Source organism: Mustela nivalis, assembly GCF_964662115.1.
Source record: "Mustela nivalis genome assembly, chromosome: 2".
In the NCBI taxonomy this organism is placed as follows: domain Eukaryota; kingdom Metazoa; phylum Chordata; class Mammalia; order Carnivora; family Mustelidae; genus Mustela; species Mustela nivalis.
The window spans coordinates 61848217-61873403 of record NC_139021.1 but is presented as its reverse complement, the minus strand read 5'-3'; the positions used below and the strand labels follow the sequence as shown (position 1 = coordinate 61873403).

Here is a 25187-nt window from a genome sequence, read left to right as displayed (position 1 = left end):
ATCTCCAGAGTTCGTAGTGTAGGATCTTCAGATCTCAATCTGTATGTGTCTGTGTGAGCATGTGCAAGCGCGTGTCTCAGACCCAGGTTTCCAAGCTCGCATCTTCTCACTCCCCTGCCTCTTTCCCTACTAAGGACCTTCGTGGTTACATTGGCCCCATCTAAATCCTTCAAAACTATGTCCCCCATATCAACATAATTGAAATCACATCTGAAAAATCCCTTGTGCCATGGAAAGTAATAGATCTACAGTTTCTAGGATCAGGATGTGGCTATCTTTCTTCCTACCACAACTAAAAATGTTATAGTTGCTTTATAAAAAGAGTTAGGAAACTTTCTTTTTCTATGCTTTGAAACAGTTTATCTAGTGTTCAGATTCTCTTCTCCTTGAAGGCTTGGTAAAATTCTCCTGTGAAACCATAGGGACCTGGTGCATCTTCATAGTTTCTTAATAACCTTTCTTTTCCTTCTTTGGAAATTGCTTTATCTAAACTTTCAATTTCTATTGGGTCAATTTCAATAAACTACTTTTCTGGGCAATTATCTCTCTCATCTAGGTTTTCTAATTCATTTGCTTTGAGGTCTACAAAATGGCCTCTTATGTTTTAAGTTCTGCATATCTCAATGATTATTTCTCCCTTGCCATTTTTTTTGGTCATTCAACAAATTTATTAAATATCTACTAACTGGTTTACAATTCCATTTTTTTATTAACATATAATGTATTATTAGCCCCAGGGGTACAGGTCTGTGAATCACCAGGTTTACACACTTCACAGCACTCACCATAGTACATACTTTTCCCAAAGTCCATAACCCCACTCCCCTCTCCCTATCCCCTCCCCCTGGCAACTCAATTTGTTTTGTGAGATTAAGAGTCTCTTACGGTTTGTCTCCCTCCCAATCCCATCTTGTTTCATTTATTCTTTTCCTACCCCCAAACCCCACAACATTGCATCTCCACTTCCTCATATCAGGGAGATTATATGATAGTTGTCTTTCTCCGATTGACTTATTTTGCTAAGCATAATACTCTAGTTCCATCCACGTTGTCACAAATTCCCTTGCCATTTTTTATTTCGTGTATGTGAACTTTCTCCCTTTTTTCTCAAATAGCTGAACTCGTGATTGTCTGTTTTGATACTTTTGTAAAGAACCAGGATTTTCATTTACTAGTTAGGTATGTCATTCTTCTGTTCTCTACCTCATTAATTTTTGCTTTCACCTTTATCATTTCCTTCCTGGTGCTTTCTTTTGGTTTACATTGTTCTTTCTGCAGAAAGAAAGAAAGAAAGAAAGAAAGAAAGAAAGAAAGAAAGCAAGCGCCTGGGTGGCTCAGTGGGTTAAGCCGCTGCCTTCGGCTCAGGTCATGATCTCAGGGTCCTGGGATCGAGTCCTGCATCGGGCTCTCTGCTCAGCAGGGAGCCTGCTTCCTCCTCTCTCTCTCTGCCTGCCTCTCTGCCTACTTGTGATCTCTCTCTGTCAAATAAATAAATAAAAATATTTAAAAAATAATAATAATAATAAAAAAAAAGAAAGAAAGAAAGAACATCTTTCTTTTTGAGTTTGGTGTTTAATTCATTTATTTTTCATGATAAAACTGTTTAAGGCTAAGAATGCTTAAAACGATGCATAACTATAATGCCTTATGCATCATAGGTTCTAATAAACAGCGTTTTCATTATCATTTTTTTAAATTCTGCACTTTTAGGTTTCTATTTTCCTTTTCACCCAGATGACCTTAGCTTCCAGGTCAAAGGGCTTTCTTGTTGTTTTAATGTTATTAATTTCTAGTTTTATTATATTGTGTCAGAGGGTTTGTGATATTTCTGTTTCATGCAACTTACTAATTCTTTTTTTGTGACCAAACACATAATCAAGTAATGTGACTTTCTATGTGTGTTTGAGAAGGTGTGTCTTCTACCCTTGGAATATACTATTGGACACATTTAAATGAGAACTACCTGACTGATTATATACTCAGGTCTTCTAGATTCATACTTATTTTTAGTCCATTTGGCCTGTCTTAGATCGAGTATCACTTATTATTATGTTTCCACATATTTCACTTTGCATCTTTCACAGGTAGTTTCTTCTTTATCAAGATGGTTGTCTTCCCCTCCCGCTTTGGAACTTTGTAGGATTTGCATTTTTGTCCTGTTGGTTGCCTTTGAACTTAAACGTTTTTAATGTCCCTAGTCCCTGTTTCTTATTTAATCCTTTATTATCTCATTGGTCAGTTTTCAATGGAGTTCTTTGACTCCCAACTATTATTTCAACTCAATGAGCTTCTCTTTCAACTTCTCTATCTTTCCTCCTATTTCTAGTTACATTATTTTTTACTTTGTCATATAAAATGTATACATTATCTCTCAACCCTTCTCCTATCTTTATCAGACTCCTAAATCTGATAAGTACATTAAACACTCACTATCAATCCTTTTGCTCCAGTGATTTCTTGGTTGGATAAAGACTGTTCAAGAAGAGCTGATGTGGATAGTGTTCTCTGCATTCTTACATTTTAATTTTTAGGCCTGTTTTTCCGTAGCCTTGATACTTGAAGAAGGTCTTGGATGGTTGTAAGATCCTTGGTTTGTACTTTAATTTCTGATTTAAGATGGTTTTCATATCCTGGGGTGCTTGACTGAAAATATTTAATTTACTTGGCAGTGTTGTATTGTGATTTTCTTCGCTTTATGGTTTATTTCGTAAGGGGATTTGGCATTTTCCTAAGACGATAGATTTTGTTGTTCTTATTTTCTATTTTCTTTTATAACAATTTTGTACAGATTTAAGCTGTTTTTCCTAATTTCATAGATTTCAAGTATTTACAAGATTTCTACTTTGAGAGGATACTTTCTAGTGGTGTATCCAAGATACGTTCTTTCTACTATTTTATTTTATTATTATTTGAGGATGATGATTGGGGAGGTGGTGTGTTTCCAATTTCTTCTTTCTCTTTTTTCCTCACAGGATCTGACATTTTCCCTCTTTTGCTATCCTTTTCCCTTGTCACCCAGTTTCCAAAGGATGTTGCTTCTTGCTTTGTGTCCTTTACCCCCTGCCTTTCCGACTGCCACCTCGATTCACACCCACTTCTGAGTCTCTTCCTCGTTGTCGCCACTGCGGTTTACCAGGATTCTTACGGTCTTTTCTACATCAGGTTGATATTCTTTCAGTGATGGCTTCAACTCAGTTCTTGGATGCCACCTCATTTCCTGCTTCTCTCATCTGTCCTGTTTTCCCAAGGCTCGTGCCCCAAGTGTGACAGACAGCTCTGTCGAGATTCAGTTTTAACTTTCTTTTTTTTTAACTTACAGGTCATTTGAAGATTACATAATTTTCTATCTTCTTGTTTACCGAGAAGTGTGGGTTTTGTGTAGTTCTTATTCTTCCTGTTGGTCCGTATTGCTTGCGGGTAGTTGATCACATTAATCTAGGCTGCCTCTTAAATGGTACTGAGACATAACAAAAGAAAAGGTGCTATTTTCCACAGGACTGGAGCCACCTTGGTGATATAGAAAGACCTGAGAGAGAGAAAGCTGGTGCGTTCTTTGTGGAAACCATTCAAAGATTGACTTGTCTAGAGCATAGAACTTTTAGGGCAAAAACAAGATCAGAGAGGCCGATTCAAGCATCGGATTTGAAGAGTTCAGTTGCAGTCACGTTTGTTTTTATACGCAGTCCCAGGGAGCATAAAAATGTCTGACTAAGTATCGCCTGTTCATTAAAACCCTTTCAGATTCATCATTCACCCAGTGACCCAGTAAGTAGTAAAGTTTCCATCACACAACTATTCCCGCATCTGACAGATGAGGGGTTGAAACTCAGAGAGCCTCACTCACATGACGTCCTGGTCGCAAAGTTGACTTGAGGAGAGCCAGCAGTAGAACAGCAGCCCGCTGACTGATGATGCCCCGCATTTCCAGCCCAGCTTCGCCTCATCACAGAACTTTGTCCTTGTTTGAACCTCTTTGCAATCTTGTGTTACTGTTCAGTCACTTCTGTAACCTAAGTCCACTCCCTGACAACAAATAACTAGGAGAAAGTAGTCTTTAGCGTTGTATTTCAAATTGATTTGCCCTTTTAAAAACAATGTAAGTTGCTTGTCCGATGAGTAGGAAATACTTTCTCCACTGATCTACCTCCGTCTCTCTTTTCACAGAGGACAGTTATGGGATGGATGGGAAGGTTAATCTGCCCAGCCTCGCGGCGGCCGATGTCAACTGGCAAGGTCTGGAGGATTTATACAGTGTGAACGAAAGTGTCTATGAGTACAGACAAAACTATACACTTAGTCTGGTTGACTGGACTAATTACTTGAAGGATGTAGATAGAGTATTTGCACTGCTGAACGGCCACCATGAGCAAAATACAACAAATAAGACTAGGACTGCTCAAAGCGATGCATTCCCGGCTGGATCTGCTGAACTCTCGGTGCCGGGGGAGGGGGCCTCCGCGGAGTCCGACGAAGACCCGAGTCCTAGCGTTGGGGAAGCGCCTCATTGGACCCTGCCCGCTGACCTTCCAACCCTGCATTGGAACCAACCAACATTCAGTCCAGACACGAAACTTGAATGGAATAACGACATTCCAGAAGCGAGTCATTTGAATTCTGAACACTGGAGAAATCATAAAACTGAAACGTGGACGGAGCACGAAGAAGGAAATCATCCTGAAACCGACTTCAGTGGCAATGGCCTCCCAGAGCTGGTCCTCCCGCCCGGCCCCCGGCGGCTGCCCGGGAGCTGGCCGCTGCGAGAACTGCCCCGGGCTGGCGGTCCGGGCGAAGACGGTTTTGAAGATCAGCAGCATCTTTCGGGGCCCGCTGATGTGGATGCCGTTCATCAGACGATCGATGCGTCTGCCGGGCAGCGGCCCGCGAACCCCGGCGGCCAGAAGCGGCTGTCCAACAAGGCGAAGAATGGCAAGACGGGGAGCTTACAGAGTCTAGAAGGCAGTGCCTCCTTTCCACTCTCCTCCAATTAGCGGACATTGTGACCTTACCTTAAACACAGTATTTTTGTAACTTTTTATTAGGAAACTAACAACGACGATCAGGACAGCCAACATTGTACGCTACCCCAGGCACACAGGTGCAGGAGTCAGCGCCCGCGCGAGCAGGAGGCCCGCGGGGACCCGGTGTTGTGATTCACCATGTGTCAAGAACAGAAAGAAAGGTTGACTTGTGTGTGTGCGTTTGTTTGTTTGTTTGTTTGTTGAGTGTTTGGGGAACACACAAACAGTGGTGTCTTTTGAAAGTGATAGGGATATGTCTATACAAATATTATCCGATCAAGATGGCTAGAATTGTACCTTTCTGAGTTTCTAAAACTTGACACCCTCCGTGAATGTGTCAGCACACTTTCCACTGCCTGCATAATGGGGTTTTGATTCCGTTTTTAACCACTGGACCTTTTCAGTGCCATCACGTTCAATGATTTTGCACTTTGAGATCAGAATGCCATGTCTGTTTGGTTAGTCTTTTTTTTTTTTCCCTTCCCATAGGCATTTTCATAGTCTCACCGCTTGCTTTCAGTTTGACCACTGGGAAGCAGACCCCAGGAATGATACCCAGTACGAATGACATATTGTTCAGTGTACGCTTTTGCCAGAAAACATTGCATGCGTTTTCCTCGACTTGCTAAAATTGATTAGCAGAAAGGCATGGCTAACGATGTTGGCAGTAAAAATAAATAAATCAACAAAACCACGATTGCCTGCTCTCTCTGTGCCTAGCCTCAAAGTGTTCATCATATGCTTTAGATTGCTGAATTTTTATTATTTTATTAACAGGATAAAAGGACAGATGACTTTTTTTTTTTTCTTTCTATCTTTGTTTTCTTGACCTGGCAAGTCAGGTCAAGTGTTGAGAAAATATGCTTAGTCTTGAATTTATATAAGAAATCTTTTTCAATAAAACAAACTCATGAATGTTTCATCTTTTAAACACACCATATGTGTTATATGATTATTTTTAAGGACTTCACCAAGTTCTGATTATTTTTAAAGGCATAATTCAAGACTGCTTTTGAAATTCTGTTTTCTTGAAAATATTCTTGTTATGTATTAGATTTTTAAATACCAGCAAAAGGATTACCTCATTGAGAGTTACCAGTACCCTAGCCAACTTCCCAAGAAGGTTTTTTTTTTTTTTTTTTTTTTTTTGCTTAACAGTGATTTTCTTTCTATTTTTAGATCATTCAAATGCATAGGTAAATTATGTTTTCTTTAAGTGTTTAAGGTAAACTCTTTTAAAGAAAATTTAATATGTTATAGTTGAACCTTTGACAACTTTAAGTCTTTATCATAGACTTTGTACATATGTTAAAATTAACTAGCTCTTTATCAGATGTGTGTGTCACCAGCTGAATGACAGAAGAAACATATTTATGGTCATGAATGATGTACTTTGTAAAAAGGTTTCAAGTTATTAGGAAGCATACTGTGTTTTTTAATCTTGTGTAATATTCTGTGATACTTTTATAGAACAACTCTGGCTTCGGGAAAGTCTAGAAGCAATATTTCTTGAAATAAAAGGTGTTTAAACTTTACCTGTTTCAGAGAAATGAGCTTATTACCAAGTTTTTGTGTGACACCCATTCTTTGTAGGTAAAATTGAGTCCTGATCTCAATGGACATGGTTGAATATTGGCCACATTTGTAAAACTGCCCCAAAGTCCGTGTGTTCTAGAACATGCTCAGATTAATGATTTCAGGGTGGATTTGCCTCCTCACATCAGGGAGGCCATGGCAGAGGCAGCACCAACTGGCTCCCCATGACGTCCCCCTTGGTTACATAGACCCGGCGTTTGGTTGGATGGTCTCCGGTCACCATGTTGACATCTTTAATGATCTTTGAACAAGGAATCCCACCGTTCCTCATTTTACCAGACCAACGAACTATATACCTGGCTCTGGGCAACACAGATGGAGTTTCCCAAAAGCAAGAGGACAGATCCACTGAAGGAAGGTTCAGTTCACTAGGGACAGGACCACAGACTTTGATCAAGACCCAACCACCCTCCAATACTTCAGGTTTTTCCCAACTGCCAAATACCATATACTTCTTTCTGCTCCAGATCTCCTGAGGTGCTGCTTCTTCTGCAAGTGCAGGGGCTGACAATCTGTGAAATGTCCAGAGACCAGAAGGTTAATAGGAAAGGGAGAAGAAACTAAAGCAAAGGACTTTTTTGAGATCTGTTAACCCAGTCCTGAGATAACTGAGGAAACCATCTGTATTAGTTTGTGAGGGCTGCCATGACAAAATAGCACAGGGGGAGCTTAAACAACAGACATCTATTTGCTCACTGCTCTGGAGGCTGAAAGTCTAAGACCAAAAGGCTTTGGTTTCTCCTGAGGCCTCTCTTCTTGACTTTCAGATGGCCACCTTCTCTGTGTGTCCTCACAAGTCTTTTCTCTGTGCATGTGCAGCCCTGGCCTCTGTTCTCACAAAGGAAGAACACAAAAAATGCCAGTCATATCAGATGGCGGCCCACCCATATGACCTCATTTAACTGTAATTACCTCTTTAAAGGCCCTCTCTCCAAATACAGTCACAATGGGGGCATAGGAATTCAACACCTGAATTTTCAGGGGGCATAATTCAGTCCATAACACCACAGATTCATCAAGAGAAGAGTTTGAGATAATAGTGTTGACCAAAGGCACGTCATTTTGCCTCCTTCCTTGATCCTTTCCCACAAAAGGTGACTAATCCAAATGCTGCTATCCCGGAGAAAATTCCATTTTCGTTCAATTCAGTAACTATTTATGCAGTACCTACTATGTGCAAGGGCATGAAAGAGACATTCAGATTTTAGTATATGTGCTGCCGAAGCGAGCACAAGAGACATTCAGATTTTGAAGAGTGCTTCGAAACTCGCTAGCTGACTGACCTTGTTGGACCTCTGAGGAGCTGATGCCCAGCTGATTCCCCCAACTGCCCATTTCCTACAGGTTTAAGAGGAAGAGGTTTACAGAGGTAGGGCCCGCCCCTCTTCACTTTCTCCATTTACACACAACACACACACACACACCCCAGATCAAGGAAGTGAAACTCCATGTAGGAAAGAGTAGTGGAAAGAACAATGGACATGAATTCTAAATTTTACTACGTAAGAGCTGGGGAAAGTCGCATAACCTCTCCTTGACTGTAAAATAAGAGATGTGAACTGAGGACAGCAATTACATCACCTCTGGGCTTTCTTTTCCTAGGACATGCCCAGGGAAGACATTGCCCATGCATGAGGACACCCCTGCATGAAGCCAGAGCACTTGTACCCTTAGAATCCTTCCCAGCACAGCCGGCTACACCATTGAGTCCGTAGTAAAGTGTGAGACACAAACCTACTGACCATATCCAAAGTAGGTCATATCTGGGGCTCCTCCCAGCCTTCTTTAGAAAAATAAAATAACCCTCTCGGTGGGGTTTTTGGTTAAGAGAGAAGGAATGAAGCTGTAACACTCCCACCCCCTGCCAAATGTCCCTAAACACGTTGCCCTTCTGAAAAGAGATTTTTAAATGCCTGTTGTTCAGAACTTGCTTTAGAGCTACCCTGATCTCAGATATAAGAAGGTCTTCAAAGTCCCCCAATTTATCTAATTTTGCTTGATATTTTCAAATTTTATTTGCTTGATGTTTCAAAATCTAGTTGGAAAATATTTTCAAAGTTTTCAAAATTTATTTTAACAGAAAACAAAGACCTTAAAGCAAATAATACCTCCCTGTGGTCCACCACCCTGGTTCATTTAAGCCCTCATGGTCTCTCCTTGAAGCTGCTGGGAAAGCTGTTATGGCACCCTAAGCCCCTCCCCCTCCCCCTCCAACTCCACCCCAGCCTGCACTTGCTGTCTCTCATCACCGACCTCAAATCTCAGCCTCCTGCTCAGAGATGTTTGGAGATTTTTGACACGCACACTCCCCCCACCGGAAGCTCTAACCTTCCATCCACCCACCCACTCCCCCTCCACCTCGCCTGTCACGACCAGCTTCCCCCAAATTAGCTCCACCTTCCCAATTCTGAATTCCCCATTTCAACAGGTAAAAATCTTATCCATTCTTCAATTCCCCTATTTTGTTTTCCCTTTTATCCTAGCAAACTTTATCTTTTCTTTCCACGTAAATTTTCCTCAACGCCCCCACCCCTTGGACACACAGTATCTCGACCATTTTTTGCTTTACTTTTCCCCAAGTAAGAGAACACGGATATTGTACCAACTCTGAGGCCGATGGAGTGAAAGTGACCAGCCACATTCATGGCCTTGCCATTTGCCCCTAAGAAACCTACCCGAGGCAACTGTTGTTCATACTGGTCTAATTGACCCACCTTCCTCTAAGTTGTGTCGTTGATGCTGAGGACGTCACCAGCATAGTACCTAGGTCCTCATAGCGAGCCCACTATGGTATAAAATGAGCAGAGAAAATAAGTTTCAAAAAGCAGATACTTCCTGTTGAGACTAGGGAATCCCTGCTCCCCGATGTCAGGGAAAGCACTGCAGAAGGTTGGGAGACGAAGGGAGATATAAATGTTGAGGTCTTTTGTGCTGAGCATTGCCTCACTTTTCTGATAGCAAATGCGCTTAAGTGGTGGACAAAGGTATCTACCCTCTATTCTGAATTTCTAGCCCCTACACCAGTGTGCCTCCCAGGACCCAGGAATTCCGAATCTGTGTCTCCTACCCCCGGTCCTCTTCCCCATTATCCAACCTCCAGCCCCAATGGCACAGGTGACCCAGAACCAGAGTGGAACCAATCCAATTACTAATGGGTTTCGGTAGAAGAGGACATGTCGTTGCCACCCTAAAATGAATGTGGTCACAAAAAGGCCCGCCCATACAACTCAAGCCCAAGAACTGGAAGGGATGAGGTTAGTAAGCATGTAATTTCCATAATAACCATTGGGTGTCACTCTAGTGCAACTGATGACAGGCTTCCTTCCAGCCAGGATCCGCCCCTGACAAAGCTGCCATTTCATTGATTTCTGAAGTAGCAGCAGTACCATTTAGACAAGAATGCAGCTAGAACAACTTGATCCATGGCAAGCTTGCTCTTTCTTTGGTACCTAGGATCTCGGCCATTTACCTAGGATCTCAGCCGTTCCAGAAGACCAAAGAAGGGTTTTAGTTTTCTACTGATGTATATTGGTATTATGAGTTGGAACTGCATCAGACTTTGACATTTAAATACAAAAGTCAACACCAAATATCGATCTCCTTGCTTTCCAATGACTTTGCACAATTAAAAATAGGGTTTTTGCCCCCCCCCCCCAACGGCCCCTATGCCAAAGCTACAGAGGCTGTCTTCGCTCAGCTGGCAAATTTTTAAAAGAAGAAAAGAACTGGATGCTTTTTAACAGCTCTTAAAATGCTGAGGTTGTACCAAGTCTGGAGCTAATGCAAGATGAGTGGCCACATTTATAACCTTTCCTCTCTCCTAATTTCTTAAAAAGAAACTGTCTGGTGTGTCTCTTTCAGAAAGCCCAATATCTGGAATGATTCTGCTGTTCCCTTGATCGTGTGAGATATTTAAGAGAGTCGAGTGAAATCTCAAAATTGCCTTAATGGCACACATTGAGGAAGAGAAGAAGGTAGACTAAGGAAGAGGGTACTATCTTCCCTTTGCATAAATGGCCTCCACAATGAATGCACAAGGCCACGGAGGAAAAGAAGTTTATCCAGAAACCAGCACAGACACACCCCCCCAGGAACTCCTGTATCTTGGGCCACTGTGACCCTTTAGTTGAGCTGAGCAGGAGGGGTGACTGAGTGAGAAATGGAAATCAATTGCTCTGCTTTACACCTATGGAGGGCTCCAGGCAAGGTTCTAAAAATAACCACTTTGTGCTCCAGTCCCTGACTCATACTGTTATTTCCGGAGCTCCTCTGCCTCCCTCCTCCTCTCACCCAAAAAGTTTTGGATGCCTTAGAAGACTCTGCTGTCCAACAGGAGAGAGCTCAGAGACAAACTAACTTCAATCCAACACACTTTATTCTTTTTTTTTTTTTCTTACTTTTTTTTTCTTAATTTTCAGTGATCAAGTATTCAAGATGTTGTAAACCAAGGTTTATTAGTACATTGACAAGAGATTTCATTAAATACAAGGAAATTATACATCTTTTAAATTACCCCTAAGAGATCTCCAAATAAATATTCATTGTAAAAATCACAAAGTCAAATTCCTTTATGCAACAATTCAAAACGGCCTTTCATCACCAACACACTTTCACACAAAACACACACACTGAACACACACTCCACCAGGATCCTAATGCCAGTTTATTTGACACAGTATTACATCTCCTTTAACTGAAAAGTTAGGGCGGATCTGCCTATTCCGTGCTTCTAAATTAACATTTGAGGTTTGGGGGAGAGGTATGTATTTTAAGAAAAATGCCCACTATAAAGTTTTATCGATTATTCTTATTTCTCATTTCTACATACAAAGTTTAAACTGTTCACCCCCTTTGGTTTAATATGTCCCTGCAATTACTTTAGTTTTGGATAGTTTCTCTTCTGATTTTAACATAAAACAGAATACCAGAAAAAGACAACACCATCCAAACCCCAATTATTAAAAACACCTCACAAGGGTGTCAGTTTTTTGGGAGAAGAAATAAGAAAAGATTATGTGAAATTGTTTTCCACTCTCTCTGATATTATTTGTAGCATCTGATTATTCTTGCTAAAAGAAATACGAAAAGCGCTGAGTTTTCCATAAAAAAAGGTATGCCCCCTTAGAGTCTTCATGTTTGCAGTGTCAAGTTCATTGACTAACTGTAGTAATGAGAATAATGAGTGCTTGTTTTCTGGGACATTCTCTAAATTTCCAAAAGCAAAGCACATGCCGTCCCTTACCAGGGAGACTGTAAATTCAGTGGTGCATTTTTGTGGTGAGCATGCATCATTAAATACTTGTAGCACCGAGGCTTTTTTTTTTTTTTTTTAAATGTTGCAAAAGCCAATACCCAAGGAGGGTTTTCATCTTACTTAACCTTTCTTAGGCTGAGTAAAAATGAAGTGCTTGAAAGGACCTGTTCAAACATATACAGATCTGTTTCCAATGTAGCAAGAAGCCCGAGACAGACATAGCCAGCAGCATCCTGGAAGATGAGGAGAGGAGAGAAAACATTAAAGATAAAGTGCTACCACCTTCTCCTGTCCGTCACGGCACGCCCTTCCACACCAGGAAACAGGAACTACAAATAACGTGCAGAGGCTACGTACTGGTCTGGAGAACAGAACTAGCAAACCTGCCATCTAGGCAATTCTGGGATTACACAGTATTTTGATATCCATCTGCTATTTAGAATACTCCGTATGCCCCTCTATAGCAATAGTTAGACTCACGTTTCTGCGACATCGAGGATGTCTGAAGTCCACACACACTTAAAGTATAATTGGCTACCCGCCTAGACTCGGGCTCTCCTACCGCTCCTGGGCATACTACAGAATTTCCATGAATGCTTCAGGTCCATTCAAAAACCATGCAGCTGCTCTTTGGTTGATGCAAAACAGGCTCCAAAAAGAAATTTTCTGGCTCCAAGTCCACCAAAGAATGCAAGCTGGAACTGCAGACCGAGGAAGAATCTTCTTGGTAGTTGGTGAAAATGCAGGATGGCCATTATGACTTCCTCCTCCTCTGATGGCTGCATTTCCAAGTACATGCTCCCGTCTGTGACCACAACTACTAATAGTAACAATCTATGTTCATTTAACATGGAACACTTTGCTTCTGTTCATTTAAAACTTTTATTTAGGAAACTTAAAACCCATATTCACTAAAAATTAATGGAAATGTTAACAATCTTAAAGAGGAAGAAACAAACAAGAAAGCATACACTTTAAATCCCCAGAGCTCAGACTCAATAAATCTGAACCGCATTTCCTCATGATTCATTCCAGAAATTCTACTGAGACCCAATGCTAACATCAAAATTGGTTTGTTCTACATTAAATATGAACTATAAATAAATACTTGAGGTATGTTATGACAACGTTGAATATAACACTTAGTTAAAATAAGTGTAAATTTACCTTGAAAATCTAAACATTAAATTTTGATGTTTCCTACAGATTTTTTTCTATTCTACACAAAGGAATAATAATTTCTCTACTCCTCAGGAACAGTAACACACCAAAAAATGAAATGCTTTACCTCACTAAATTATAGTCACACTTGCCTTTGTTAACCAAAACCACTGTAGGCATTTGATAGTGTGAGAAGCAAGCCATGGTGATAGTAACCTGCTTCTGAACACTAATTTGGCCACTCTGTACAATCCTAAACAAATATCTTTGCCTCTCTGAGCCTGTTTTCATGATCTGTTTAAGAAAAAAAAAAAAGAATAAAAATAGTTATCTTGCAAAGTTATTAACAGTATTAAAATAAATGATGTATGTATATTAAATACTTGACAAAATTCTCTGAAATACTCAACACTCCATGAAAGCTAATTTGTTTCTTTTCTGCTCCTCCTTTCTCCTCCGACCTTAGTTCTGAATGACTTTTGAAAGTTTTCAAGAATTAAACCTACCTAAAAGAGGATTTCATACTAATGAAGATAACAAAAATGTGCTTCAACCACCCACCCTCCCCCTGGGAGTTTCTAAATTAATAGGCTAGACTCAAGGATATTTTATTTGCCTATGAAGCCAAATAATACATTAATCTACAGGGCTGAAAGAAGAACAAGATGACCTTTTTCCAAAACAAATATATAGAAGCCTAAGTTCATAGAAAATGGGAATTAAATTTAAAATAGGAGTTGTGACTGTAAAGTGACCAACATGTGAGAATCTCATATCTACAGTTAAATGGTGCCATTTATAAGATAGTCACTTTAGTTGACTATGCAATATTCCAAAGATGCCACCAGGACCCAAAGCATTTGGGGGACAATTCTTGATTGGCACGTATTCTAAAACTTCAGTCTTCCGTGATTTTTACTACTTATTCTACATTAACCAACAACACATGAATGATACACCCTCTATTTATAAGTATCACATACTTGGGGCGCCTGGGTGGCTCAGTGGGTTAAAGCCTCTGCCTTCTGCTCAGGTCGTGATCCCAGGGTCCTGGGATCGAGCCCCGCATTGGGTTCTCTGCTCAGCAGGAAGCCTGCTTCCTCCTCTCCCTCTGCCTGCCTCTCTGCCTACTTGTGATCTGTCGAATAAATAATAAATCTTAAAAAAAAATAAGTATCACATACTTGAGGAAGTACAATATTAACAATTGTGGTGTACAATTTAGGCTAATTTCTTTGAGTTTTGGCCAGTCGACCTGAAGAATTTCACAGAGCAACAGATGGTAATTGGTTGAAATAGTGCCTGATAGAGAATTGGTCACTGGTTGCTGAATTAGATGGATGACTGTTCAGAGTAGAGAAAGGGGACTGTCTAATTATACGTAAAGAATCTGCCACTTCCTACCCTGGAGTTCTGAGAGCAGCTCCTTTTCAAAATACACTACTAGGGGGTGCCTGGGTGGCTCAGTGGGTTAAAGCCTCCACCTTCAGCTCAGGTCATGATTCCAGGGTCCTGGGATCAAGCCCCACATCAGGGTCTCTGCTCAGCAGGGAGCCTGCTTTCCCCTCTCTCTCTACCTACTTGTGATCTCTGTCTGTCAAATAAATAAATAAAATCTTAAAAAAAAAAATACACTACCAGGAAGAGACAGATCCTAAGAGTGTTGGAACATTACAATCTTAGCTTAAAAAAAAAAAGGTGCTAATTCCATCCAAATTCTCCCGATGCAGTTCTTTTGCAAATACCACCTCTCCCCAACCTGTATATCTTCAGCTCCAACACAAAAGGAAACTTTCTAACAGACCTAAAAGATCAAAGATCTCCCATAGAGAGTAAAAGGGAACCCTGAGGCACCAGAGTAGACACTAAGTGAATCAACAATGTTCTCTGTATATACCACGTAGAGACAAGTTGGACAGACACTAGTGTAATTTCAGGCAACAGCAGACTTATAACTCAGCCAAATGAGACCATTTCGAGGGAAGTCCTTGTCACCTGAGACCACTGGCTCCACCCCTTCCAGACATTATTCAGTCTAACAGTGATAACCCTCACCACAAACCACATGCCACCAAAAGAACCATTTGACAACACCGTTCTTAGGTGGAGAGGAAAATGACCTTGAACCCAGGAATGCTCATGCAACTCCACCAGCGCCTCCAAGGATGAAGGGCAGAAAGCCTGAATCACGGGACAGTTCTGTCACTCACTTCCCCTCTACGGAAGAGTGTAAGCCAGCCAAGGAAATCAGTTCCTAAATTAGCCCCTACATAATCATAGCCTCCTTGGCAGAAACTGTTCACAATTATACTGGTATTTGGACCTTCCACGTCCCTCCTATGTCCGAGTTGTCAGGATTCCTTTTCTGAGCAGCGGAGACCCCTGAGTTAACTTGCTATCAGTCCAGAGTAATGTCGGGAAGGATCTACCTTAAGAACCATGTAGAAAGCATTCTGTGTGGTACCTAAGTCAAAGTGTTGTGCTGGGAAGAACTGAAAAGGATGATGGATAATGAGCGCAAAGTGCATTTAGGAACAGAGAAATCCTCTCGAAGAATCACTTCGGGAAGGTTAATAGGAGGAAAGAATCAAAGAGAGATGTAAAATCGTTCTAGCTCTGATAAAGGGAATTCAGTATGACAGATGAGTTGATTTTAAATAATTTTCAGTCCTGACTTAGGATCATACTCTCACAGCTCACAGATCCCCTTCCTCCTGTATTCAGAGTGATTTTCTTATCACAGGTATGAGCTTTCCTGATTTAATTACTCAACTTCAGGGGGCAACCACAGCAATTTTATGTACATAAGAAAGAAAATGATTTGCTAGGGTTTCGCTGGGGTTATATACTAAAATGGTCAGATGGGACTCAATCTGACCTCTATGGAATTTCTTTTTCCAACTATTTTGAGTGTCAAGGTTACAATTCTTAGCTACCCTTGTGTGGGCCAAGAGCTAAAAGAATTTCTACAGCATTTTTCTTTGGATGAGAAAGCCATCAGTTTCTCTCCTCATGATGCATCTCAAATCAGGTTCCAGCCATACTGTTTAGCACATTAGTTTTAAAGCCCCTGGCAAAAGAATACCGGAGTTTATATTCAAGCTATCAGATTTATGATTCAGCAGACTCTTTACCTTATGATGGGACAGACAGACTAAAAAAAGAAAGTGTCTTATGAAATAAAGTAGCTGTTCCTTTTATCACACTATGCATATGATTCCTTTGAAGCATTTGAAAAATTCTACCTGATTTATAACTCTGCTATGGCTTAAAATGCTATTAACAGTACTTTAGGGAAGGTTTATAGTCCTCTTTTCAAAAATGTATCTGCTTTAGTCTCTTGAAAAAAAAAAAATAACATGCTGCACTTACATTTTCCCAATCAAAATTGCATAGTTGAGGCAAATTCGTTTGTGCTTTGTAGCGGAACTCACAGTAGGTGTTCATATCTAAAAACTGATTTGTAAATGCAAAGTCATGGTCAAGCTCACCTTTGTCTGGAGTGTATGCTAATGATATGTACTGCCCATACACTTCCCAAGATTTCATTAACCAGGCGCCTCTCAGCCTTATGCAACCCTGGAGCAGGAGCATGAAATTCACGTAGCGGAAATGGTAACAAATCTGTCTGAACTCCTCCTTCTTGGAGGGAAGGGGGTAAAGGCTCTCAGTCTTGTTGAGGTATCCAGCCCTCACTCAATAGTGGCTGTGTATACTGAGTTTTGTTGGTTTGAGGATTGCGTCTTTAGAGGTTAAAAAAAGAAAGAAAGAAAAGAAGGCACGGGTGTTTCTCAAGTTGCCATATTCAACTCAACCAACAAAACTAAAGTCTTCCGTTTTCAAGCTTCAGGAGGGAGGCTACATGGCAGTAGGGCTCTCTTCCAGCCCCGGGTCCGGGGAGGAGCTTATTGCTTCGGGGAAGGGCCCCGGATAGGTCTGTGCGGTGTACTGGATCCCTTTCTGCAGACCCGTCTCTTCGCGGAAGTCCCCCTGGCTGCTGAAAGCCGGGCACGATCTAGTCCGGGCATACTTCTCGGCGTGGTCCGTGTGACCCACCACCTCGCTCACAGTGCTCAGAGGGAATTCTCTCCACCGTCGCCTCTGCAGCTCGTCCTCCTTGTACTTAATGGAGTACCAGGCCAGGAAAATGAAAATAAAGCCGACAAATTTGAGGCCAGCCGCCAAACCGAAATAGACAAAACGGAACGATGTCACGTTGTACTCCCAGCAAGAGCCTTGCACTCCACATTCCTGTTGCCAGAGCATGCACGTGGTGTCGATGACGGCGCCGAAGTAAATTGGCGTAGGAATGTATGCTAGAGCGGGAGAGAAGACGACAAAGAACGGTATCTAGCCCATCTTATCAGAGAAAACAGATCTGTAGATGAGCAAGGTGCTTGTTTGCCCTAGGACCAGGTGAGGACAGTGGTTTTCTTGTATTAAGTGACCGTTTTAACTATGGCACATCTTATTATAATATAATATTATAATATCTTATTATGATATAATAAGATATCTCATTATGATATAAGATATAGAATTATAATATAATATACTATATATTATATTATATATTATAATATAGGTATTATAAAAACATTCACCGAGTTATAAATACTTTAAATCTTCCAGTTTGCCACTCAGTCAGAATACGTTATTGTTACATGTTATATGTAAAAATGTCGATTGCTAAAAAATTCAATCAGGCAATCCTTTTAAACTTAAAAATCAGATTTTGCCATTAAATACTCAAGAGGCTATACTAAGACCCTTTATGAACCACTGAAATGCAGTACACTTAGTTCTTACGGGGTTGGGTTCTAGTCCTCGGGTGCAGGAAGAGTATGAGGAAAACACTGTCCCCTATAAGCCAGAAACCACATCAGATGGCAAACTGTATAAAGACATTTGGGGCATGGAAATAACTAAGGCATAAAATTCATCTTTGAAGCTTGGGAAACGTCTGTGGTGAATAGTAGCTTCGTTGTTTGGGCAATGAGATAGACATTTCTTCACTCCCATAAGAAAGAAAGTCTACCCAAGTAGACTTCCTTCACCATATGTTACTCCCTTTGCTGAAATGTGCCCCATCCCCAAACTGTTCACCTTACAATCATCTAACGCTCCTTTAAACTCCTCACCCACTCAGATGCCACTGTATTCCCACTACATTTTGCAATCACCTTCATTGCACCAACTATCATGTAGCAATGAAAGTGTTTGCGGATTTGTCTCCAGTAATTTCCTGGATGGCAGAGGCCAAGTCTTTTATTCCTTGCGTCCCAAGGACCCCTCAGGACAGCCCATGGATCCTCGATGAGTTTATACAAGGAAGTGATCAGAAGGAGCAGGGGAGAAAAGGGGGAAGAAAAGAGAAAAGAGAGGAAGGAAGGGAAGTCGGTGGACTAAGTGATGTATTTTTAAATATATTGTATTCATTTCAAATGACGTATGTTCATTACAATTAAAATGTAACATTACTAAAATACTTAAAATTCTCTTTTTGCTTTGGAATTTGGGGGAATGGAAATTGGTTTGTTGGCCCAACTATAGCTTTTTCATAATCAATAGAACTTAAGTAAAGTCTGAATTAAGCAGATGACTGAAATGTCTTCCTTTCACTTATTCCTGACACGGCGACAACCCTCTATTGACTTAGCCCAGCTCCATGACATCAAAGACAAACAGGGCAAAAAGGAGGACCTATTTTTTTTCTTTTCCTATTCAACTACCCCTTCGCTAAACAAATTTCCTTCTTTGAAAACAAATTTTTTAGTTTTCAACAGGAAGTATAAGGCAAGCTTCTTAACTAAATCAAAGCATCCCAGAATTTCCTTTCGCCAGCTGGCTTTGAAAAATGGGACCTTCAAAGTTTTATCGACACCAAAAAAAATCAGCCACCCACTCAGTGCAACCAGAAACCTCTGAGGGTGACCGGAGAAAACTCCCTACTCCCAGACTAGGCCACCAACCACAGCGTAACAATAAATTGAAATTCTAGAGAAGATTAATGTTTCAGAGGTCAAATGATACCATTTTAAAGTGTTTCGCCCTTCAAAATGGAAATTAAAAATTTAAATCAAAAAACTTATTTCTTTTTCTTTTCTTTTTTTCTTTTTTTTTTTTTTTGGTCCTGTGGACAATGATACTGATTACTGGGAGAAACAACAGCTGAAGAAAATGACAGACTGCTACTCGTGAAAGAAAAATATGCTTGATGATGGGAAGTCAATAAAAAATACGTTGAAATTGATCAAAGCAATGGGCTACTTCACATGATATTTCCCATGCATTGTCCCAAAACACGACAGAGTGAGACGGTGTTTGTCAAAATCAGAACGATGTTCTTCACGCCCTAATGAATTCTGCCATATACCAACCGTGCTAATGACCTTCTCTTGTTAACAAGTAAAGGGGACTCCTGATGCCTGATGTATCAATTTGGGGATACTTCTTTTTTCTTTTCAGAATTTTTAATTTCTTTTCTCAGAAAACTCAATAGGTATCCTTTTTGCCTGGCCCAATAAAATTATTGTAAAGAAGTAAGAAATTAAAATCTTTTCAAATAATACAAGTGCCAATTTCCATCATTTTCATGTGAAAAAAGTCATAAAGGGACAAAAATGCCAGGATCATAATAAGCCCATTATAATTGCTTGGTTCAATATTTCTTACGGTACCGGGCGCCTGGGTGGCTCAGTGGGTTAAGCTGCTGCCTTCGGCTCAGGTCATGATCTCAGGGTCCTGGGATCGAGTCCCACATCGGGCTCTCTGCTCAGCAGGGAGCCTGCTTCCCTCTCTCTCTCTCTCTCTGCCTGCCTCTCAGTGTACTTGTAATTTCTCTCTGTCAAATAAATAAATAAAATCTTAAAAAAAAAAAAATAAACCTCTAAAAAAATATATATATATATATTTCTTACGGTACCAAAAACGCTCTAGGGAATTTAGCCCACATTTATGCTTATGGTGAAAAAGAAACTGTTCTAAAGTCCGTTGTATTCTGTTTCCTCAAACGACAGGACTGGGTAGCTTCTAGTTCAAATCAGAAAATAAGAAAGTTGTGCCCTCGCCGCTAACCCATAAAATCCTAGCTACTACTAAGAGTAACAAATGATTGACTTGCCATTTTTTTAAAAGACCATGAAAATTTGCCATCTGTAAAGAGGAACTAAGAGGCACACGTGGAAATTCAAGAACGTACCAAGTGTTCGCAGTAAAACAAACTGCATTCCCAGCGCAAAAGGTCTCTCCTCATCTTCTACTGACCTACGGTGAAGGCAAAGAAAGAAATGTCTTATAACATTGGCCTCAAGAAAACAAACATCAAGTCAAGCCTGCTTAGTACAGAGCCAGACAGCAAGAGCGGCTGTGCCAAAATATGTATTTCCTAGAATTTATTAACAGCAGCCAAACAAGACTGCTGAGGTAGCTGGATTGGTGAATGAGTTCTCCCCATTGAAGACTCAAAGAAGTCCTGATTAACTCTGTTTCTGGGTAAATACTGGTGGAGAGCCAAAGGTTCATGGTTGAAGGGGGACAATCAGCTCTGAGCTTCTAAAATCAGTTCTTTGAGGGACACCTGGGTAGTTCAGTGGGTTAAGCTTCTGCCTTTGGCTCAGGTCATGATCTCAGGGTCCTGGGATGGAGCCCCCCGCATTGGGCTCTCTGCTCAGAGGGGAGCCTGCTTTCCCCTCTCTCTGCCTGCCTGCCTCTCTGCCTCCTTGTTACCTCCGTCTGTCAAATAAATACATGAAATCTTTTTTAATAAATAAATAAATAAATAAAATCAGTTCCGTGAAAAAATAGATATAATAATTTATCCTAACTACTGCATTCTTTTTTTTTCTATTTGCCTACACTTTCCAGAGGGCAGGTGTGTCGACTGAAAGTTACTGTCGTAATTTCTCAAGGGAAAGTAGAGAGGAGAGAACTTAAAGAAAGAAGTAGAGTCCCAAGAAAGGTTGCAAAACAAGTCAACATTAGAAAAAGAGCAAATCCCTCCCACCACCTCGTGTTTTTCTTCTTTTCCCAAAACATATGCTCCAAGTAATTCCTATATGGCAGGAAGACTGGATTCTATTGATCTGTAATTAGCAAAAATTAAAGGGCTCTTTTTCTGAAATTTTGGGTTAGAAGCCAGCTGGTGATTTGCCATGACATGGGCAGCCCTGATCTGGGTTATTTAACATCTCTTGCAGAATTAAAGTTTAAAGAATGAGATTATTCAGGATTCATTTTTTAAAATGATGAAGTGCCTGATCTTTTCTGTGCTATACACGTTGAGTTCTAGGTAAAGCATGTCCACTTCCCCGGGACCCACGCACCTGCCATCTTCTCCCCTTATCTTCCTTATCTTTTCCTAGCAATTTGCCCCATGCTGCACACACCATGGTCAGTCTGTAAGTATCTGTTATTGGAGGAATTGAGAGATTCAACCAACGGGCTTTCCCACCCAGTGCTGTTATCATACATCTAACTCAGCATCCCATAAAGAAAAGAAGCCAAAATGTGCAGAAGCAGCAGCAAACAGCCCAACTGTCCTGCTAAGAATGACATCCCAGCAAGTATGACCACCAGGTGCCCAGCACTGGGGGGTGCTGAGAAGCCAGGGCAGAGGTAAAGGGAGAATGAGGACTGATTTCCTTTCATCCTCACTCCGTTGCAACTGCCTCCGCTGGTCCCCTGAAGCTGCTTCTGGGGGCATGCCTTTCCTTCGCCATGCTGTCCCCTTCCCTCCTTTGCCCACGGCGGCTTTTACTGCAAATGCCAACACACTGATCTGAATGGGTCCGTGTCAACATTTTTAACAGGACTTCCATTAAAGCAATGCCTGTGTTCTCTTATAAGCAAAAAACCACAAACAGGATACTTAATAAAACATAGCATGAACAGCTGGAAAATGACATCTCCCAGTCTGTCCTTTCCTTGTTTCAACTCCAAAACTTTATATGATCGTAAAATTCACGAAATCTGCATTTTGAACTGCAGGCCCAGCATGAAACGTCCACTGATCCTGGAGGCACTACCTACCTACCAGGTTGGAGATAATACTCTTCGCTGTATGCGAGACTTCGAGACTTTGCCAAAAGACTTCCTGCCCCGTCTGGAGTCAGGCTCCTTGTGGCTAACATGGTGACACCTTTCAGCTCCTGAACTTGAACCATTTAGGGCACCGACTTCAGGAACCAAAAGCACCCCAAAGAAGTTTCACTAAACTGCAAACCTAGAACCCATCTGAATAAAGAACATTCTGGGGTATGAAACGTTACAACCTTCCATTCCCTTCCTGATGTGGGAAAGCACTTCTCTTAATAAATTCAACAAGCAAAGGTCTGAGTGCTTCCCCGTACAATCTAATTCTGCTTTCCTCTCCACCTTACCACACCAGTCCCAGCTTGGAATGTGTCCTCTGGCCATTCTCAGCGCATACCCCTGCCCCCCGCCACCAGGCAAGCAGAGTGCTATTCTCACCTGAGTGTCACTATGATGGCTGATGGTTGGGCACATGCTGTAATGAAGGTGACAATGAAGAGAAAAATTAAGAATGGGATAAGGGTATTGCAGGCTCGTTTGCACTTCCCGGACACAGCATAGCCGTTCTCGTTGAGATAGGTTTTGACAATAACCACACGGAGCTGACCGCGCTGTCCCACCGTGGGTGGAGTGATCACTTGCCGGCTTTGGACACAGGTGCATTCTGTGTAATTCCTTATCTAAGGGATAGCAAAGATTGGTTGTGAGCCAACCTAAAGCATAGGAAAATTAGGACAAAGTCAAATGCTCTAAAATAGCTCTAGTATTTAAGGATGGGTAATATTTGCTGAGCAAAATAAGTCAAACAGAGAGAGATTATTATCATATGGCCTCACTCATATGTAGAACATGAGAAACACAACAGAGGCTCATAGGGGAAGGGAGGGAAAGCTGAATGGGAAGAAATCAGAGAGGGAGACAAGCCATGAGAGACCCTTAACTCTAGGAAACAAACCGAGGGTTGCTGGAGGGAGGTGGGTAGAGGCCGAAGGGATAATTGGGAGGTGGGCAAGTGATATGATGAGCACTGGGTATCACACCCAACTGCTGGGTCACTGAACTCTGCGTCGGAAACTAATGCTGTACTCTATGTTGGCTAACTGAATTTAAATTTTAAAAAATATGCATAATATTTAACTGAAAATACAGCCTCCTTGCTAACAGTAATGATCTAAAGTGTGCATCCAACAGTGTCTGCTGGCCAAATTGTAAACTTTTATAAGGAGCTTTCAGCACTCTGTTCCACAGCGTTCACATTCCATATGCTCATTTTGGTCACAACTATATCCTGCTCCCACTGCTGTGCAATTCTTGGGCTGTCTGATTAGAGAAGCCCCTCAAAAACCGGAACCAAGCTTTCTGTTTACTTGTGCCCACCAGAGCCCCTGGCATCAGCCTGGACACAGCGTAGGACCTAATGTAAATATTTGTTAAATAAATGCAGAGAACACGCGATGCAGCCGTGATGACTCCAAGGCCAAGACCAGGGAACATATCACTGTCTGTTTCGTTTGAAAAAAGGTAATTCAAGGACCTAAAAAGGTATTTCAAATAAAAGCAACCAAGGAATCTTTCTGCCTCTTACGTTGTTTGTACAACAAAAACAAAAACAAAAAAAAAAAAAACAGAACAAAACAAAACAAAACAAAAAACAGACATCAGCTTGAACTCCCTGTCACTGTGAGCTCTCAGCCATTTAGAGAAGCAGTAGCAACAAATATGAGAATGGGATGCCGTTTGGCCATCTGTGCTCCAGGGACTGCTGGCCTCTTTTTAAGAATGAGGACTGTGCCTTAGAGGACTCCCTCGCTCACTCCCAGGGAAGGACTTAGCCACTGAGAACAGATCTTGTTTTCTCTTCCAACTTGGCACTCACCAATTATATAATGGGGAGCCAGCAACAGGATTTCTCCATTTATCAGTATAGCTTAAAACTCAGAAATCAAATATGACAAACCCAAAACATACAGTCAATGGTCTAATCCCTTAACACCTACACAACACAAGTCAATGCACCTTAACTTTTTAATTAAAGCAGCCTCCTACAATCTGTTCTTATGCAAAGAATGAAATCAGGCTCAGTAAAGAACTGAGTAGAATATGAAAACTTCCCACAGTATTACAGCCTATTTATAATTCACAGGGAAGGGAATTCTCAAAATAGCCTATTCTTGAACGGACAGAAATATCTTTACTCTGAAAGTGAAAGAAAGAAAGAAAGAAAGAGAGAGAGAGAGAGAGAAAGAAAGAAAGAAAGAGAGAGAGAGAGAGAAAGAAAGAAACTTAGAACTCATATTCTATGAAAAATGGCCATTGCCCATCTTTGCAGACTCTGATCAGAGAAGGTGCTCGCCTATTCTCTTCTGCCAGCACCAAATGTGGTCATCTTGACCTTCAAACGCATCGCAAGGGCCCTGGCAGAGTAAGAAATGAGAGGCCTAGCATTCAACCTTATCACGTTTCACTGAGTTGGCACAGAATGTGAAGTGGGAGAGGGATGATGTGGAAATAAGTCACTGTACCCACATGCTCCCTTCATCCCTGGAAAAAAGAAAATGATAGCATTGCATAATTTTCTTTCCTCTGGCTTCTTGTCAAGATGTATTTTGTAGGTTATTTAAAATTTCTTGAAAAGAGGAATGGAAGCCACGTGTTAGTCCGTGCATCCTAACATGTCCTTGTCACAGGATGTTGGATCAACAACAGTACAGGAACTTGCGAAAAATACTCACCCCAGTACTAAGATTACCACTGTTAACACAGCCAGCCAGACAAGGGTTAAAGTATGTAATTCCATCTGATCCGCAGACTGGCTCATACTCGTGTATCTTACAACCACAATTAACATTGCAGCTTCCTGTCAGGTTCCTGTGAGGCATGGTGAGAGAAGGTCTAGAGAGGAAAAAGCAGGTCATGAGCAACATTTACCAAAATAAAACTCTAAAGAAAGTTCTGGACGTTAAGTAGTTTGCCCATTTTAGAGAAGCTAGTCTCATTAAATCAAAGCTGTGGTATTGTAAAGTAACCACCTTGGATAATTATCATTTAGTATCATTTTAAACAAAGCACCAAAAGAAGTTTCAATTTTCTGGTACCATAAAAGGGCCAGGGGGTGCCTGGGTGAC

At 41.1% G+C, this 25187-nt stretch overlaps 2 protein-coding genes across 10 annotated transcripts in view; one reads left to right on the top strand and one right to left on the bottom strand.

Moving 5' to 3' along the window:
• The window catches only part of SULF1 (sulfatase 1), a 176470-nt gene extending 169917 nt beyond the window's left edge, over positions 1-6553 (top strand). For all 8 annotated transcript variants that reach the window (XM_082721184.1, XM_082721181.1, XM_082721179.1 and 5 more), the window contains one exon: positions 4165-6553. In XM_082721184.1, coding sequence (XP_082577310.1) covers positions 4165-4195 — 31 coding nt within the window. In that variant the 3' untranslated portion in view covers positions 4196-6553. The remainder of the gene's footprint in view (positions 1-4164) is intronic.
• A 4496-nt stretch (positions 6554-11049) lies between these two features.
• Positions 11050-25187, bottom strand: part of SLCO5A1 (solute carrier organic anion transporter family member 5A1) — a 143396-nt gene continuing 129258 nt past the window's right edge. For both annotated transcript variants that reach the window (XM_082721186.1, XM_082721187.1), the window contains 4 exons: positions 24795-24954; positions 22501-22742; positions 20231-20295; positions 11050-17345 (listed from right to left, as the gene is read on the bottom strand). In XM_082721186.1, coding sequence (XP_082577312.1) covers positions 16888-17345; positions 20231-20295; positions 22501-22742; positions 24795-24954 — 925 coding nt within the window. In that variant the 3' untranslated portion in view covers positions 11050-16887. The remainder of the gene's footprint in view (positions 17346-20230; positions 20296-22500; positions 22743-24794; positions 24955-25187) is intronic.